At 34.6% G+C, this 17231-nt stretch overlaps 1 protein-coding gene across 7 annotated transcripts in view; it reads right to left on the minus strand.

Moving 5' to 3' along the window:
* QKI (QKI, KH domain containing RNA binding) overlaps positions 1-17231 on the minus strand; it is a 148376-nt gene that overhangs the window by 26077 nt on the left and 105068 nt on the right. For all 7 annotated transcript variants that reach the window (XR_002891571.3, XM_024122634.3, XM_024122638.3 and 4 more), the window contains exon 4: positions 15513-15656. Coding sequence is in view for 6 of the 7 variants with exons in the window: in XM_024122634.3 (XP_023978402.1) it covers positions 15513-15656 (144 nt within the window). In the remaining variant the exon portion in view is untranslated. The remainder of the gene's footprint in view (positions 1-15512; positions 15657-17231) is intronic.

Genomic DNA, 17231 nt, shown 5'->3' on the forward strand with positions numbered 1-17231 from the left:
TACCCACAAAGGACTGAGTGGTTCAAATACACTTTAAATGGCTTGTAACTACAGTCATGATCAAATCTAAGAATCACTGCTTTACTTGGTTTTTAAACTACAGAAGAAGTATTTCTTCTTCTCAACAAGAGCTAGTGCTTCAGTTTTGTATGATTATTTTGAGGGATGGCACAATTCTTACCACTGGTATTAATATACAGACAGAAAATGGTTATTTTTTTCTAACATGAGTTTTCATGATAAGAAATGAAAATAGAAAGCAATGAATTAGAGAATAACATACATACAGGCAAGCCACTATTGGTAAAAATTTGATTGACGTTCCATAGGCAAGGAGCTTTATGTTAGGATGGTCGATGCTTTAAATATTTGGTATAAATACGTAAGGAATAACCTGCTAATTGTAAAAAGGCAATGGCTCTGGTTCCAGAGTTAGAAGTAAATCAACTCTGGATCTGTCCTGTTATAATTTGGGTCTACAGTACCAGATTTATAGCTTTTTCAAAAATCTTTTGATTATTGAAATTCCCACAGGAAAAAATAACTTTGTTATTGCAAGTTTGAAATTCTCCTAATTTCCCATGAAAAACCTTTTATAAATCAAAAGTTTTTTTTATAACCAAAGTTTTGATTGTTTATTATTTGGAGCACACCTCTTCATTTGTTGCAGAACAGACTAGACTGCATACCTTAATTTCAAAAAACAACTATATTATTAGGTTCCTAGTATCTATAATACTAATAAATATTTGTTCAATGAACATAAGCAGATGCTTATTTAACACACCTGTCAAAACAATAATGTATTAGAGATTAAAAAAGAATAGAACTTTTTCTTTAAGAGGTTATGAATAACAAAGCGAAACACTACTACTATTGCATATTAATATGTACTTGTTTAAAAAACCTGACAAGTACTGTGTAGTGTTTTTAGGGAAAAAGTTTCCTATTTGCTGGTCTTTCACTGGAAGTTTTAAATCGTTCAAAGCCCTTGAGTATTTAAGAGAAAATTTTCTTGTGGTTTTTCCTGAGCCTTTTCCCATCTTAGTTTCTACTATAAAACCTTCTATCCACTTCCTCCACATCCAATCCAGAGGTCACTATAATACACCAAATAAACAAAGAGTGTTCTGGGACCTTTAAGTTATTTAATATAGGGGGGACTATAAGTGGGTAAAGGAGAAGCAACATGAAACAAAGTTAGGTACACACCAGCTGGAGATGAGCTATGAATGCCATGCTAACAGTTTTCATTTTTACCATGCAGTGACAGAAAGCCACTGCAAACGTGTAACAGGGAGTGTGATGGTGCTTCTATATACTAAAGAGAGAGCTCTGTGGAATCTAAAAAACAAAACAAATGAACAAACATAACAAAACAGAAAGAGAGTTACAGATACTGAGAACAAATAGGTGATGCAGTGGCAGAAAGAAATAGGTGAGGGTGATTAAGAGGTACAAACTTCGAGCTGCAAAATGAGTCCCAGGTATGAAATGTACAGTATGGGGAATACAGTCAATAACTATGCAGTGTCTTTGTGTGGTGACAGATGGTAACTAGACTTATCGTGGTGAACATTTCGAAATGTATAGAAATACCAAATCACTATGTGTGTAACAGGAACTAATATAAGATGGTAGGTCAATTATACCTCAAAGAACAAACTCATGGAAAAAGAGATCAGATTTGTGGTTATCAGAGGTGGGGTGTAGGGGAAGGGGGAATTGGATGAAGGCAATCAAAAGGTACAAACTTCCTGCTATAAGATAAATAAGTACTAGGGATGTAATGTACAACATGAAAAATATAAATACTGCTGTATGTTATATATGAAAATTGTTAAAAGAGAAAATCCTAAGAGTTCTTCATCACAAGGAAATATATTTTCCTATTTATTTAATTCTGTATCTGTATGAGACAACGGGTGTTCACTAAACTTATTGTGATAATCATTTCATGATGTAAGTCAAATCATTATGTGTACACCTTACAGTGCTGTATGTCAATTATATCTCAACAAAACTGAAAGAAGAAGAAAACGACAGGAGAAAAAAAGAGAGTGAGCTCTAGCTGCAACGAGGAGGGAGTACCAGTGGATCTAGCCCAATAGTGACAACAGAAAAGATAAGAGTCACGTGCTATTAAGAGGCAGAAGCCGAACCTGATGAGAAAGTACGTGGAAAGGACTGGGGCTTGGGGGAAAGCAGAGGTGGAATGAAGGACATATGACTTCCAGGCAACTAATGTCATCCACAGAGAGAACACAATGTAGCAATCACTGTATGAGGAAGACAGGGAAGGATGTGATTTTACTTTTGGAAATGTTATGTTTGAGATGCCTATACGTCATCCATGGGGAGGTGCTGAAAAGACTGGCGAACTGGAGTTCAAGATTAAAAGCATAATAAAAAATGATCACTATGGCAGTGGTCCTTGGAGGTATGGTTACTGATGAGACTGCCCAAGAAGAACAAATTAGAGAGATCACGCTGGGAAGTATCCACCTTTAGTGAGAGCATGACATTTCTGAAGAACAAGCATCAAGTGATCAAATAAGTAATTGGGAAACTCATTAGTTTTGTCCTATTCTCATTTATATTACTAAATCTAAATCTTTCTGTGTATTGAAGTCTTGGTTTCTAGCCTGGTAAACAGCAGTTTCTCAGTAGAAGTCTGTGAACTGAACTGCTTCTGACAGTCACTAAGTGCGTCTTTTAATTTCTACAAGTATGTTATAATTCCACAGGTGCTAAACTCAGTAATCAAGGTATTTTATTTAAACAGAGCATACTGCCATCATTCACAGAATTCATAAAACAATACCACAAAGTAAGCGAATTCATGAATCTGCTAACTTGCTCGGAGATAGTATATTCTACAAAGAAGTTTAGCAAAAATACTGATGCCATGACAGTTTAATGGCATAACTTTAAAAACAAATCAATTTATATTTAATTTATACATTAAAGATTATTTTTTCTCCACAAAGGCATTAAAGGTTAAGAGAATAAAAAACAAAACACATCTACTTATATAATCCTGCAATATAGGCTTCAGAGTAATTCCCATAAAGGAGAAGTCTTGTTATTAGTATCACTTTTGAAATTAAATGTTCAAAATTCAGCTATCAAAAATACAGAAGAAAATTCAAGCCATGAGATGAGCTACCAAATAAGTTTACCTGAGACAGTCTTAATACTAAAATGCTCATCTGAATCATTAATATACTACTAAAATCTCACAGTGGTAGTTAATCTGAATTCTACTTATAAATGTAACACTAAAACATTTGAAATGTCAAGAAAAATTGAGTATAAGGGTCAAAAAATAAGAGCAAGTTAAATAAAATATGGGGCATTTGGTTTTCTTAACTTTTTTGTCAATCCAATTTCAAAGTACATTAACACAAAGTGAATGGATTACAAATGTTTCACCTATATAGAAGGAACATGATGCTACTTACCAACCATCAGAAGGGCATGCAAACAAATTAAAGGGATGCATGAAAATAATTGAACTGAAGAAGACACACTGAGAAATCACCCACCTATTTTTCTATTAAATAAGTTGAATTCTTTAATAAAAATATTTATATTTTAAATCAGTTTTAGAGATTTGTGTAGAACACCATACACTTAATAGGAAAATAGAGAAAAAACTAAACTGCATTATCCCAGCCAGTGAGCAGCATATGTAATCGTGGAATAGAAACACTAATATTTAAGAATAAACGGTACAAGCAAGTATAAAATGTTATATAGCAAATTCAACATACAAATTCTGAGGGATGCATGGAATACAAGATTAAAACGGAAGGACTTCCTATATAAACTGCAAAAATATTTCTTCAGGAATGAACGTACGTTGCCCTATTATTCTAAGCCCAGATCCCCTGTTTTGTGTTTGCAACACCTCACATTCCGCGTTGTAAGCCATCTATACTGCCAACCCCCACAAAATTTTGTATTTAGAAAAGCTACCCCTCAATGAATCCTTATACGAACAAAAAGATGTTTTTCAAAGACTTTATTTATGAGAACTTGTAGATAAGACACATTTTATTATTATCACCAAGAAACTTCATTAAACTGAAGCTTCAAGTCTGGGGAAAAGCCCCTCTGATCGTTTTAAAAAGCCTAACCCACCTCCAGACAACATTATGGCTTAACGGGAGTAAAGAGAGCTCATAGACCTGCTCAGTGATTCACAAAATTTTGGTTTGATAGTGATTGAAGTCTTAAAATCTACACTTTGTCACACTTTCTTAATTTAATCTGTCTGTATGGACTGCTATCTATCCAAACATACAGTGCTTTTAATTATTTGTGAAAATTCTCGTGGGAACAATGTTCCTGTGACTGGCCGAATGCAGAATGAACAACACAGCTACAATTCTGGTGGGGTATACAAAGAAACTGATGTGAAATCGAATTAAACTGTCCCACTCTGGAAGAAAAAATTAATCAGCACATTTCAACTTCTGCAAATACTTTTCTCTCTCATCATGTTTATCCAGCAGTACACACCCACTCCCATCAGAGTACCTTACACTTAGCATATAACATGCTAACGCCCTTTTGATTCCAGGAGTTCTGGACTTCTATGATGGTCTTTGTGTTCTAAATTTAAATGTGACTTTTAGAAAGTCTTCCCTGTCATTGGGTCTAGTTTTATTGATTTATTAAGGTTCAACAATAATCTTAGAAATACAGAATTTGAGACTACTACTTTGATAACTATACCTTAAGTAGTAAAGACTAATACATAAAATTTACTGTACTTTAAAAATATTTATTTTATACTTTCTCATCGGAACTGAACAATCATTCCACATACCTGCATCTCCTTGTGAAATTTCTGAAGATTCATCTACATTTACAGGCTACTAAGGTTAGCAACAACCACTTTTTCACCTTCCTTACAAAACTTCAATCTCGTGACTTGAAAACGTTAACAGACTTCCCCCCAAAGGACTTATTCATTGCGTGAGAATATTTTACAGTCTCAAAATTATAAATACTTAAATTTCACTAAGTGTTTTTTCTGGAGTGTGGATATAAACCGCCAGTGCGAGAACTATTAGTATTACTGATATCTTGAGGACGAATGAGGTTATACAAGCATAAGTGATGTTCACCACCGGAGGCACTTACGGCAGCATTTTCTCACTAAAAAGTCATTCCACTAAAACCCAGTTCTTTTGAGAGACAGGGAGAGCCGAAGCTCTCTCTGCAAGTATTTACATGCAACCTGAATAATCCAGTTTACGAGGATAAGTGCCTTACTTGTTTTCCAAAAAAACTTTAAATGTTCATCTCTGTGAGACAAATATGACAAGTGTAAGATATATATTTATTATGTGCACTAAGCAAAATTAAAGTTAATCTTAGGTTAATGTTTATTAAAACAAAACAATCACTTTAATAGCATTATCTGAAGATACACTTAATTTAGGAAGGCAAATTTAGGTCTAGAGTTGTCACTTTTTTCCTCCAGAGATCTGGAAGAATACATCTTTTCTTAAATGTGCTTACTGTACTACAGTGAAAAGACAAGCCATAGTAATCGGATCATCTGCGTGGAAGCATGGATCAGCTTATTCACATGAAGAATTTAAGAAGCTATCAGCCTTCTATACAGTCCTGCCTATATGAGAGGAAGCAAGGACTGGCTGCTTTCAAACCTGTAATTTATGAGTTTATTCAAACCCGCCAAATTGCTTTACGTAAACGCCTCTCACATTTAAAAATTCCCATGGCAACTCATTTAGTTTGGCAGACAGGAAGACCCAAATTCAATCCTTTTATCCTGCAGCTAAACCATTACAATGGTAATTCTGCTCTGACAATCTGAAGAGACTGCTAATTACTGTACTCTGGGTCCCTAGACAGATCTCCCATTCAGATTAAAATAGTTGTGCAAGGAAGAAAACGGTAGCAACACCCTCTTTACATGAGAGAGATGCTCTCTCACATTACAGCTCTATCAAGGGGCAAGTGCATTACAGCTAGATGTCTTTTAATGTATCTTCTAATACCTTACCTTCTTTCCCAATAACATGAAAAGGAGGGAAATCATACCACAGATTTCAATTACTGATCCCTTGGTCAAGAACTAAATGCAGGGCCATCAGTTCATTAACAATCCAGTTTAAAACTTGAACTCCAAGATGAGACTACACTATCTCCAGAGTCATTACCTCTCTTCCTAACTTACTCTTTAATTGTTTTCATTTATTTTCTGGTGATAATTAATACACAGTTACCTATGAGTCAGATGGTGATAGCACTAGAAGAAACAAATCTCTGGGAAACATGAAAAGCAAACTTAATAAAAAAACTTTTTGTGAAGGACCCTTCACTTTTCATTACTCTCCCAAATAATGATGACATTGACAACTATAGTTTTTATAAAAAGTGAATTTAAGTTACTTTTTTCAAAATAATCTTTTTCAAATTTCATAATATTCCTGAAATAACTGGCAACAACTTTAAATCTCAAAATCCTCAGCTGGAAATTCCTCAGAATCTACTAGATCAATTACTTAGGTTAATATTACTGAGCTCTACGTTTATAAATGCTTTCATAAAGAGATCAGCTATATATTCAAAACCAACTCATGTTCAACTCCTCAAATACCTATAAACAAACTTAAAGAGGCCAAAAAAAAAAAGGACATGCTTATACCCCCCATAAAGTAAGAAAGTGAAACAAACACTTTATGAATTGTCTGGGACTAGTGGCATCTTGTGTACCAAAGCTGGTCTTAAAATTATGAGACAGTGTAAACTTCAACTGCCTGAAATCACTTAATTTCTCTAATACAGGCTATGGTGACTCATTTCGTCTTTTCAGTTTAGTATTACATCTCCCCAACAGAAATCTTTTACCCCCATTCTTATTGAAAGAAAGGAAAAATTATAGTGAGAAAAAAAGACATTTGAGCATATATCCCTCACTTCTACTTTCCCAGTCTTCATATCAGTAATATTCCCCGACTTCCACTGTTCTAGTGTTTTTTATGTCCCTTCAGAGGAGACTAGAAAAGATCACAGGATATGCATCCATATGTCTTAGCTAATGATGAAACAGTATTCTTTTCCAACAAAACAGAATGAGAATTAATTGAAAGAGGGATGGCACCTGATACCCGAGATGGTAGATGGACTCCCACAGTGAGTGAGTGAGGGGGAGTGGGGGGGACGGAGAGACTTGTATACACGTTATTTTTTTAAGTAACATTAAGTGGTTTACAATTTTCTTATTTATTATGCCGCTGTAAGCAAAAAGGTATATTGGTGAGATCATGGACTAGCAATTAGGGTGCCTTTTGCAGTTAGGGACAGAATCACTTTCTTTTGGCATGGTGCCTCCTGTGACCAGGAATGAGCTTGTAACTGGCATGGCCAATGATGTAGCTGAGGTAATCAATCCATATAACATAAAGAAAAAGAGGAGAAATGAGGAAACATGTGTCTTGCACTTTCACATAACTAAAATAATAACTTTTACCTTTACAAAGTCCTTCTAAGGCAAGTAAGCAACAACAACCCAATTTTACAAATAAGGAAATAAAAGTTCTGAGTTTAAGTGACAGTCTCTGACCCTGCATGATTTGTGCAATCCTACTGCATTTGTTACCACTTTAATGACTTGAAATGCACAACTCTCCACCTCTAAAATGCATATACACTAATCCCCTCTGTCTCTAGGAACTTTGTATCTTGAAGTTCCAGCTCAAGTCTCACCCACCTATGTGAAATCTTCTCCCCTAAATACCCCAGTCCACTGTGACATCTTCCTGTAAACCTCTATAACATCTTCTTTAACACTGATTGCCACCTATATACTGCTTGTTACTATCGCTCTAGAAAATGTGTTGCATTAAATAATTGGCATTTGAGGGGGAGAGGGAGACAAAGACTTCAAAATTAAAACAAGGGGAAAATTGCCATTACATAAAATGAAGAGTGAAATCTTTTAATGATGCCAAACTGTTCATACAGGTTGTGTAAGCTATACATACACACATGTACACATGTGCACACATCAAATTAGTCTGCCATTTCAGTGCCTTCAAGGAGAACACGCTAGTATGCATGAATATTATTACAATGAATGAATGGAGATCTTTACGCATCTCTTTTAGTAATTAACAAAAATAGGGGGAAAATGGGTAAGGATAGAAGACCTGAACATTTTCAACCACCTTCATCTAAATGACATTTATAAAACACATACCCAACTACTGCAAAATACATGTGCTTTTAAGTGTAAAAGGGATATTCACCAAAACAGACAATATGATGCAATATAAAAAAGTCCTAATTAGATGCAAGGAGAATGAAATCTTATAGAAAACATTTTCTGAGAAGAACAGAATTAAGTTAGAAATCAGTCACAATAAGATTAATTTAAAAGTCCCAAATATTTGGAAACATTTGGAAATAACCCATAGGTCAAAGAAGAAATCATGAAAATAATTAGAAAATACTGTGAAGTGAATGGTAATAAAAATACAGTATAATATTATATTTGAGATGCAGGTAAAGCATTATTCAGAGAGAAAATTTTTAGTATAAACAAAAGGTCTCAGAAGTGTAAAAGAAAGGTCTTAAGTCACTAATCTTCCACCTTTAAGAAGCTGCGAAAATAAGGTTAAACCCTAATAAAGTAGAAAGAATATATAAAAGCAGAAATCAATGAAACAGAAAAGGAACAAATAGAGAAAAATCAACAAAACCAAAAACTGGTATGTAGCAGTAAAAGATGATTAAAATTAATAAAGCTCTAGAGCTGGACTGATCAAAAAAAAAAAAAAAAAGGAAGTCACAAATTACAAACATAATGAATGAAAGCAAGGACACTACTACAGATCCTACATACCTTAAAAAGATAAAAAGGGAATATTATGATCAACTTCATGATAAAAAGTTCAACTTAGATGACAAAGACAAATTCCTTGAAAAATACAAAAAAAGAAAGAGAAAAATCTAAGTTCTATATTTATGAATGAAATGGGATTTGTAATTAAAAGCCTTCCCACAAAACCACAAGACAAAGGCAAGCCACAGATTAGAATATTTGTCCAATAAAGGATTTATTCCCAATATATAAAAAGAACTGTTTTAATAGTAAATAAAAAAGAAAAGCCAATGAAGAATGATAGAAAGATTTAAAGATACTTCATCAAAGAAGATATATGATTTCTCAAGCAGCACATGAAAAGATGCTCCACATCATTTGTATTCAGAGAAATAAAAATTAAAACTTCAACAGGTGAAAGGATAAACAAACTGTGGCTTATGTATTCAAATGGAATACTAATTATCAATAAAAAGGAACAACCCACTGACACATGTAATAGCATGGAGGAACCTCAAAAAAGCCACGCCACATGAAAGACAGGCACAAAAAATGAAATCTAGAAAAGACAAACTGATCTAAAATAGGTAAATTCATAAAACCAGAGAGTAGAATGGTGGTTGCCAGGTGCTGGGGGAAGGGAGGGGCGGTAGGGGAAATGGGGTGATGTCCATAAAAGGGTACAAACTCTCAGTTATGAGATAAGTAAGTTCTGGGGGTCTAAGGTACAGCATGGTGGTTACAGTTAATAACACTGTACAACTGAAATTTACTTAGAGAGTAGATCGTACAAATAAAAAAAGAGTAACTATGTGGGATGATGAATGTGTTAATTAACTTGATTGTGATAATCATTTCACAATGTATATATGTATATCAAATCATCACATTGTACACCTTAAAAAAAAAAGCACTTGTACGTCCTAAATAGAAACAATTTTTATTTGTCAATCTTATACCAATAAAGCTGGGGGAAAAAAATTAAGTTTTTAGATCATAATAGAAAAAAAGGCAAAACTAACCCCAGTAGTTGCGTGGGGGGGTAGTTAATTGATAGCAAAGGGTTAAGAGAAAACTTTTTGGCGTGATGCAAATTCTGACTGTGGAAGTGGCTGTAAGTGTATACAGTTGTCAAGGGCCAAACTGTACATTTCAAATGAATGAGTTTTTATTTTATGTGTAAAAAAAAAAAAAAGGAAAAAATTCCTCAAGAAGCACCTCTTCTTCCTTCATGTCTTCAAAATGACTATTCTTCAGCATTAAAAAGACAGCTCGGGCTTCCCTGGTGGCGCAGTGGTTGAGAGTCCGCCTGCCGATGCAGGGGACACGGGTTCGTGCCCCGGTCCTGGAAGATCCCACATGCCGCGGAGCGGCTGGGCCCGTGAGCCATGGCCGCTGAGCCTGCGCTCCGCAACGGGAGAGGCCACAACAGTGAGAGGCCCGCATACCGCAAAAAAAAAAAAAAAAAAAAAAGACAGCTCATATGTATTTAAATCATGAGTTTCCAGATTATTTCTCAAACAGGTATCTCTATAACGCTAGATGTGAATACACTCTCAGAAAAAAAATTTTGATGGTCAATTAAATTTGGAAGTGGTTTCTACCAGAGCTTCACAATACTTACTAGCATATTAAAGGCTTCCTTTACCCCAAATACCTATGAAAAGTATCTCATGAAATACAGTTAGGGAAATGTCATTGCCTAAATATTAAAGATCTTGCCTTAAATAATTTTCTGTACCCCTAGTGTTCTAAAATACAGCCAACCTGGAATAAGTATTTGTTAATCTGAATAGAATACTAGAATAGCTACACTTGGATAGCCAACAGGCATCTCAAATTTACTAGATCCAAAACTGAGTTCCAAGTAATCTCTTCCAAATCTGTTCCTAACATATCCTTCATCAAGGTAACAGCAATTATATCCTTCCAGTTGTTCAGGCTAAAAATCTTGGTGTCATCCTTTTTTTTTTTTTTTTTTTTGCGGTACGAGGGCCTCTCACTGTTGTGGCCTCTCCCGTTGCGGAGCGCAGGCTCAGCGGCCACGGCTCACGGGCCCAGCTCCGCAGCACGTGGGATCTTTCCGGACCGGGGCACGAACCCGTGTCCCCTACATCGGCAGGCGGACTCCCAACCACTGTGCCACCAGGGAAGCCCTGGTGTCATCCTTGATGCCTTGCTTTCTAACATCCCACAGACAATCCATTAGCAAAACCTGCCAGTTTCACTTTAAAAATATGCTCACAATCAGACCATGACTCACCGCTATGGCTACACTGGCCCAACCCATCATCACCTCTCGTCTGAATTAATGCAATGGTCCAGGAATTGGCAAACTTTTTCTGTAATGAGCTGGACAGTAAATGGCTTTTCTGGGCATATGGTCTCTGTGGCAGTTACTCAACTCACCACTGGAGCACAGAAGCAGCCACAGACAACACATAAATGAATAAGCATAAGCATGGCTGTGTTTCAGTAAAACTTGTCAGACAATGCAATTTGAATTTCATATAAGTTTCACATTTCATGATGTATTCTTCTTCTCCAAATATTATTCTTCTGATTTTTTTCCCCAGCCATTAAAAAATGTAAAAACCATTCTTAGTTCATGGGCTATTCAAACACAGGTGGGAGGCTGGATTTGGCCCATGGGCCATAATTTGCGGACTCCTACAAGAGCTTCCTTTCACTTTGTGTTCTTTATTCTGTTTTAAACAGAGCAGGCCAGCAAGCCTTATAGAATATTAATCAGATCATGTCATTCCCCTCTCCTTAAGCACTCCAATGGTTTCACCCATTCTAGACTAAAAGCTGAAGTCCTTAAAATGGTTAACAAGGGCCTGCACAATAACTAATCAATTGTCCTAATATGTACATGAGGATATTAAGACCAAATTAATTAAAAGCAGGTTTAGATACTCTGTTACAAAAGGTAAAAGAAATGGGAATTTATAGCATATTACAGTATCAGTGTAGCAAGAATAAAGGAAACAAAAACATCTGATGACAGAATTGGCAAGTGAGTAAATTAATTTAATATACAAGCTCTCTGTATGGATCAAATCTATGTTAAAGTGATTTGAATAGACAAAGAAGTCATAATTTCCCAAAATTCTGTGTATTTGTAAGCACATTAGGTAAATGCTGAGCAAAGACTGTAAGAAGTTCAGCCAAGAAATGTAACAGCCCAGTTTATATTGAAAGGTTCAAAGGAAAAGTGTGAGAATTATGATGTGAATAAGAACAAGCATTAAAATATCATCTGAAGAAAGTTTTCTAATTATAATAAACCAGTTCAACACACATGTCTAAAAGCCTAAGGTTTAGATATATAAAATTAGTAATTAAATAATCTACTAAAAAATACCATTTGTCTAATTACGAAATAATTTATCATAGGGTTATATTAAATTAGTAACTATATCATAGAAGTTTAATTAAAGAAACAAAAATTTATAGAAAGGCATATAGCAGCACATTGCAATTCGGCCTAATAACAAACAAAAATGATCAACATATCCTGTCTTAAATATTTAGCTAAAATTAGGAAATAGTCTATATTGTAAAACTCCGTAAGAATCATAAAAGCTATAGTTTTTCCACCCAATTAACTTTTAGAACAAAGCAGTTACATAAAACCAGAAATCACAAATGCAGAATCACAAGTCCCTAATAATTCCAAGTAACACTAATTTCCTTATAGGGTTCACTTAAAATAAGAAAGCTATTACCATATCAAATCTTGACATGATTGTTTCTTCCTATATAACCTTTGCTTAATGTTCTACCTATATACTCAGTAAAATTCTAGCAGTTTGAGGATTTCCCCATAATCTTTTTAGGAGGAGTAATGTTTTTTCACTCATTTCATTATACTGCATCCTAGTACTTCAAAAGTCTTTCTCCCATTTATAAGCTAACTTGGAGAGAACCAATACATATACAAGTGAAATTTTACTTTATACTTATATGACGCCATCAAAAGTCCTAAAATTAATTATTTCATAAACATTTTCCTTCTCTGACTTTAAAATTTTTACAACTACCCATACCTTGTTTACAATTAAGAGCCATTTCTTCAGTATACAATAAGGATTTTCAGAGCAGATAACTCACTTGTTACCCCACTTCCAGAGGAGTGAAATGGCAAGTCACTGATAATCTTTATATGATTTAAAGAAAAAAAAAATCACTCGTACTAACTTATGAGAGAATGAACTGAATGGGTTAAGACTAAAAGTGAAAAGACAGGTTATTTTAACTGGGTTGGCAAGAATACATGTCTTCAAGAAATACTTTTGGAGATAGACTTATCAATACCTCAGCAGTTGGTTTTTGCCAAGGATGACCTAAGTCCCCAAAGATGAGCAAAATCAGGGCACTGCTCAATAGTCCTTTTCTATCAGTGAGTACGATTTGATTTTCACAAAATGTTTCACTGTACTTATGAGAGTATACTGAAGATCTCAAGAATGTGAGGAGGTATGGTTCAGATTTATGGAAATGAGATTAAACAACTGATTAACTGTACCTACAATGAAAAGGATATTTTTAGTAGATACTTGATGGTAACAGATTTAGACTTGCCAGACTAGTTATACTATATGTAACTAAAGAAATGACTCTTCTCTAGTTATGCATGGTTTATTCTGTGATTTAAGAAACAAGAGATTAAAATAAACAGATTACTGAAATCAGAGAAACATCTGAAATAAAAATGGTATTATCCAGGGTAAACAAGTTCGTTAGGTAAAACATTATCACTCTACAAATGAATGAAGTGTGATCATCTCAAAATCCCTATTACTTTTGCAGTGAAATTAGAAAATGCTAAGGTTTCTCTGAGTTCTTGTGCCTGCTGGAAAAATGGGGGGAAAAGAACTTACTTTGTAAGGTTGTTTTGAAACCCCAATTTGAATTTAAAAAGTTTGAACTCTAAACATTAAGTTGTGTGTGGTGTTATGTAAACTGATGGAGACACATTCAAATCATCAAAATTATTAGAAAAATTAGAATCATGTCACAAGGAGCACAGGTACAACCTTTACCGAGATTTATTAGCCTTATCTCCAGATGTAAAATACAAAATGGAATATTTATTACATGTAATTATAAAATTTAAAATCAAGCACAAAGTCTACCAACTCTCCCCTCCACACCCCCATGTCCCTTAAGTCAGGATTAGATCTTTTGCTATATAACATTAAACATAATAGTCACAAAAACATTAAACTATACACAACTCTCTACCTCTTTCCAAAGAAGAACTTATTCTACACGGGTAGGTAAGAAACATTTATACTGAAATAATACAAAGGTAATGCCATACTTTAGCTATAAGTTCATTCTGTAAATGATATGTAAACTGAATCGTATTCCCCACAGAAACAATATGAAACTAGGGATTGTGTACCTGTTCAAAATGTGACCATAAAGATTTAGAATTTTTGTTACAAAAAACTAATATAAAAACTCATCTAATATATTTTTAAGAACTATGAGAATTATCGTATTCACATTTTTGTGATTAAAGATTAAAAAGTTTAGTAATACCCAGGGTTTGAGACTGTTGAGAAACAGGTATTTTCAGGTAACACTGGCAGGACTACAAATTGGTACAAATTTTCTGGAAGGCAACTTAGAAATTTTAATATGAGTAAAGTACTAAAATTTAAAATGCACTTTATATGGAGTGGAGGATAAGATCACTGAAGATGAAGCAATAAAAGAACTGAGAGGTCAAGAGTACTGAAAGGATCATTTACATAAATAATGAAATCTTAGGGGAAAAAAATTTCAACTCCTTTTTCTGTTGTCCCATTCTTTCTTGAACTTGAGCTAATCAGGCTTTTAAATCCACCATCCAAAAATCTGTTTGGCAAGGTCACCAATGACTACTACTTGCTAAATCCAATGGTTAACTCCCCTTTCTTATCTTAACTGAACAATCTTCAGCAACAAACTTCTCTTGGCTTCCAGGACTCCACACTCCTGGTTTTTCTCCAGCCTCAGTGACTCCTCTCTCCTTGGGGTCTTTTCTTATGTCACCCTCCAAAATTCCTTTTCGTGTCTTATCTACAATCCCTAAGTATGAACTTCAATAGTTTTTATTATCTTAGAAATATTAAGTGAGTTAAAAGTGTGAGAAGTGCTCAGAATGGTGCTTGGTACATTAGTAAAAGTTAGCTCTTATTTTTCTAAAAGAAAATCTTACCATATTATGGGAAAATTTCACTATGAAACATTAACCTTTCTGTGGTAAACAATGATATATGCCAGTAGAGTACGTGGAACCCACAGACAACTCAATGTGCTCCCACTAACACAGCTCACCCAACGTGAAGTATTCATTTGTACAGACTTCTGTACACCCGTTACTTGCTTGCAATGAGAAACTGATCCAGAAGAAGAGAGAAAGCTTTCATCACCCTGCTTACTGATGATGCACCTACACTCCTACCCTATAACAGAGTGATGCAAAGGTAATAATACTTTTGAAAAAACAGGCCACTAATTGAGTTTGCTCCCCTCACAACATTCCCTTCACGAAAAATAAACAGGGAACAGATTTTCCCATTTAAGGACTGGAGCAACGTCTATGTTTGTCTATTATTCTATAGTAAATGATTTGGAAATTATTACTTACTGCAGGTACCAGTAATTTCTTCACCTCCTCAACAGCTCTCTTCAGTTTGATCTCGGCTCTGTTTTGAGCATCTTCCACAGTGATCAGTACATGTAAATCTTCATTGAGATGCTCCCAATTAGGCTTGCCTCGATTTTGCTCCTCCTAAAAATTTACAAAGCATACTATTACAAATTTTTCTTTTCAAAGAGAGAGCACGTCTTTCATAATAATAACCTGTTGCAATTATTAAGCTATGCTTGCATTGTTTTGCTATGACATTATATACCTTTTAAATTCTTCTCTTGGCCAAAAGCCTGAGTGTGAGACTACTGGGTATTGATAGCTAATTCAACAAATATTTGTTGAGCACTTACTATGTACCAAAAGCATGGAGCCAGATACTAAGAGTGTAAGAGTGAACAAGGCAATCACAACCCCTGCAGTGCTCTTACGTACTAAGAAACTTATGTATAGTGTCATCCTCAGGTTATCATGAAAAGTGTGTTATCATTCCTATATTTTACTTATGAGTAAATACAAGGTCATCGAGGTTAATTTAAGCAAGTCACCTGTCAAGGTGAACTAACGAACACCTTGACATTTTAGGAACTGAACCAATATTTTCATTCTAAAATTCACCGATTTTTCCATATCGTTACAACTACTTTTAATAACATTGGCTGAATTCAAGATTAGGAAAAGTATTTTGCCAACAGACATTACTATATAAGACAAATGCCATTTGTTTTAAGCATTTCAAGTAGTAATTATAGAACCATTTCATTATAAAAATAATCACAACAAGGAATAAATGTGAGAATAGTCTTAACTGTATTTCTATCAGACCTTACTTTGAAAACAGTGAACTGTACCAGTTACTCTTTAACCATACCATCTTAAATACTAGTTTTAGTAGAGAACATCTACGTTTCATTTCCTTGGTATCTTCAAATGACTTAGTGAGCCCCAGGCTGAAAACACTGCCAAGCTATAGGGAGGTTTAGAAGTAGAGTTGGCCATACTTCCCTTTCACCTAATATATAATAATTTCAGAACCACTTCTTGCTTTAAGCTTTAGAGATAATATACAAATATATTTATAAATATTTCATAAATATGAATTCTTTAAAAACTAAAAACAATATAAATTTATAAATAAACATAAGAATGGTATAAATAAATGCATATGGCTCAGTGCCAGGTACCATACATAAACAATACCTGTTGTTGAACTTTCATCTTTAATGATTACTATTTACTGAACTGTGAGATTCCAATCAAAGAAAATAAAACTGGTATTAAAAAAACAGCTTTCTACTACAACTCATATGTCTGCAGAGGCCAGGCTAGGAAAAAAATCTATGGAACTCAGCCAATAGGGATAGAAATAAGTTCTTAAAGTATATGATTCTGCCTCTATTTTCTGTTAATATCATTAGTATGAAAATGCACCCAAATGTTGTGAGGGGAAACGAGAAACAAAACAAAGCACACCAACCTATGGTAGGCCATCTACGTGTTCCCAAGGAGTAAACTCAGAGATACCACAGTATGCTCACAGGGGTACCACGGGGTACTTGAAATTTCAAGGGAAACAGCAATAGTTGATGTCTGTCAGATACCATGCAAACTTCTAGCTCAAAATACTGGACTTTATCAATATTAGATCACGCTACATTCCTTGTGATGATGTCTTATCTTTGCGATGCTAGGTTTTCAGTGGTTGCTGTAATAAAA

Source organism: Physeter macrocephalus, chromosome 10 (assembly GCF_002837175.3).
Source record: "Physeter macrocephalus isolate SW-GA chromosome 10, ASM283717v5, whole genome shotgun sequence".
NCBI classification, from domain to species: domain Eukaryota; kingdom Metazoa; phylum Chordata; class Mammalia; order Artiodactyla; family Physeteridae; genus Physeter; species Physeter macrocephalus.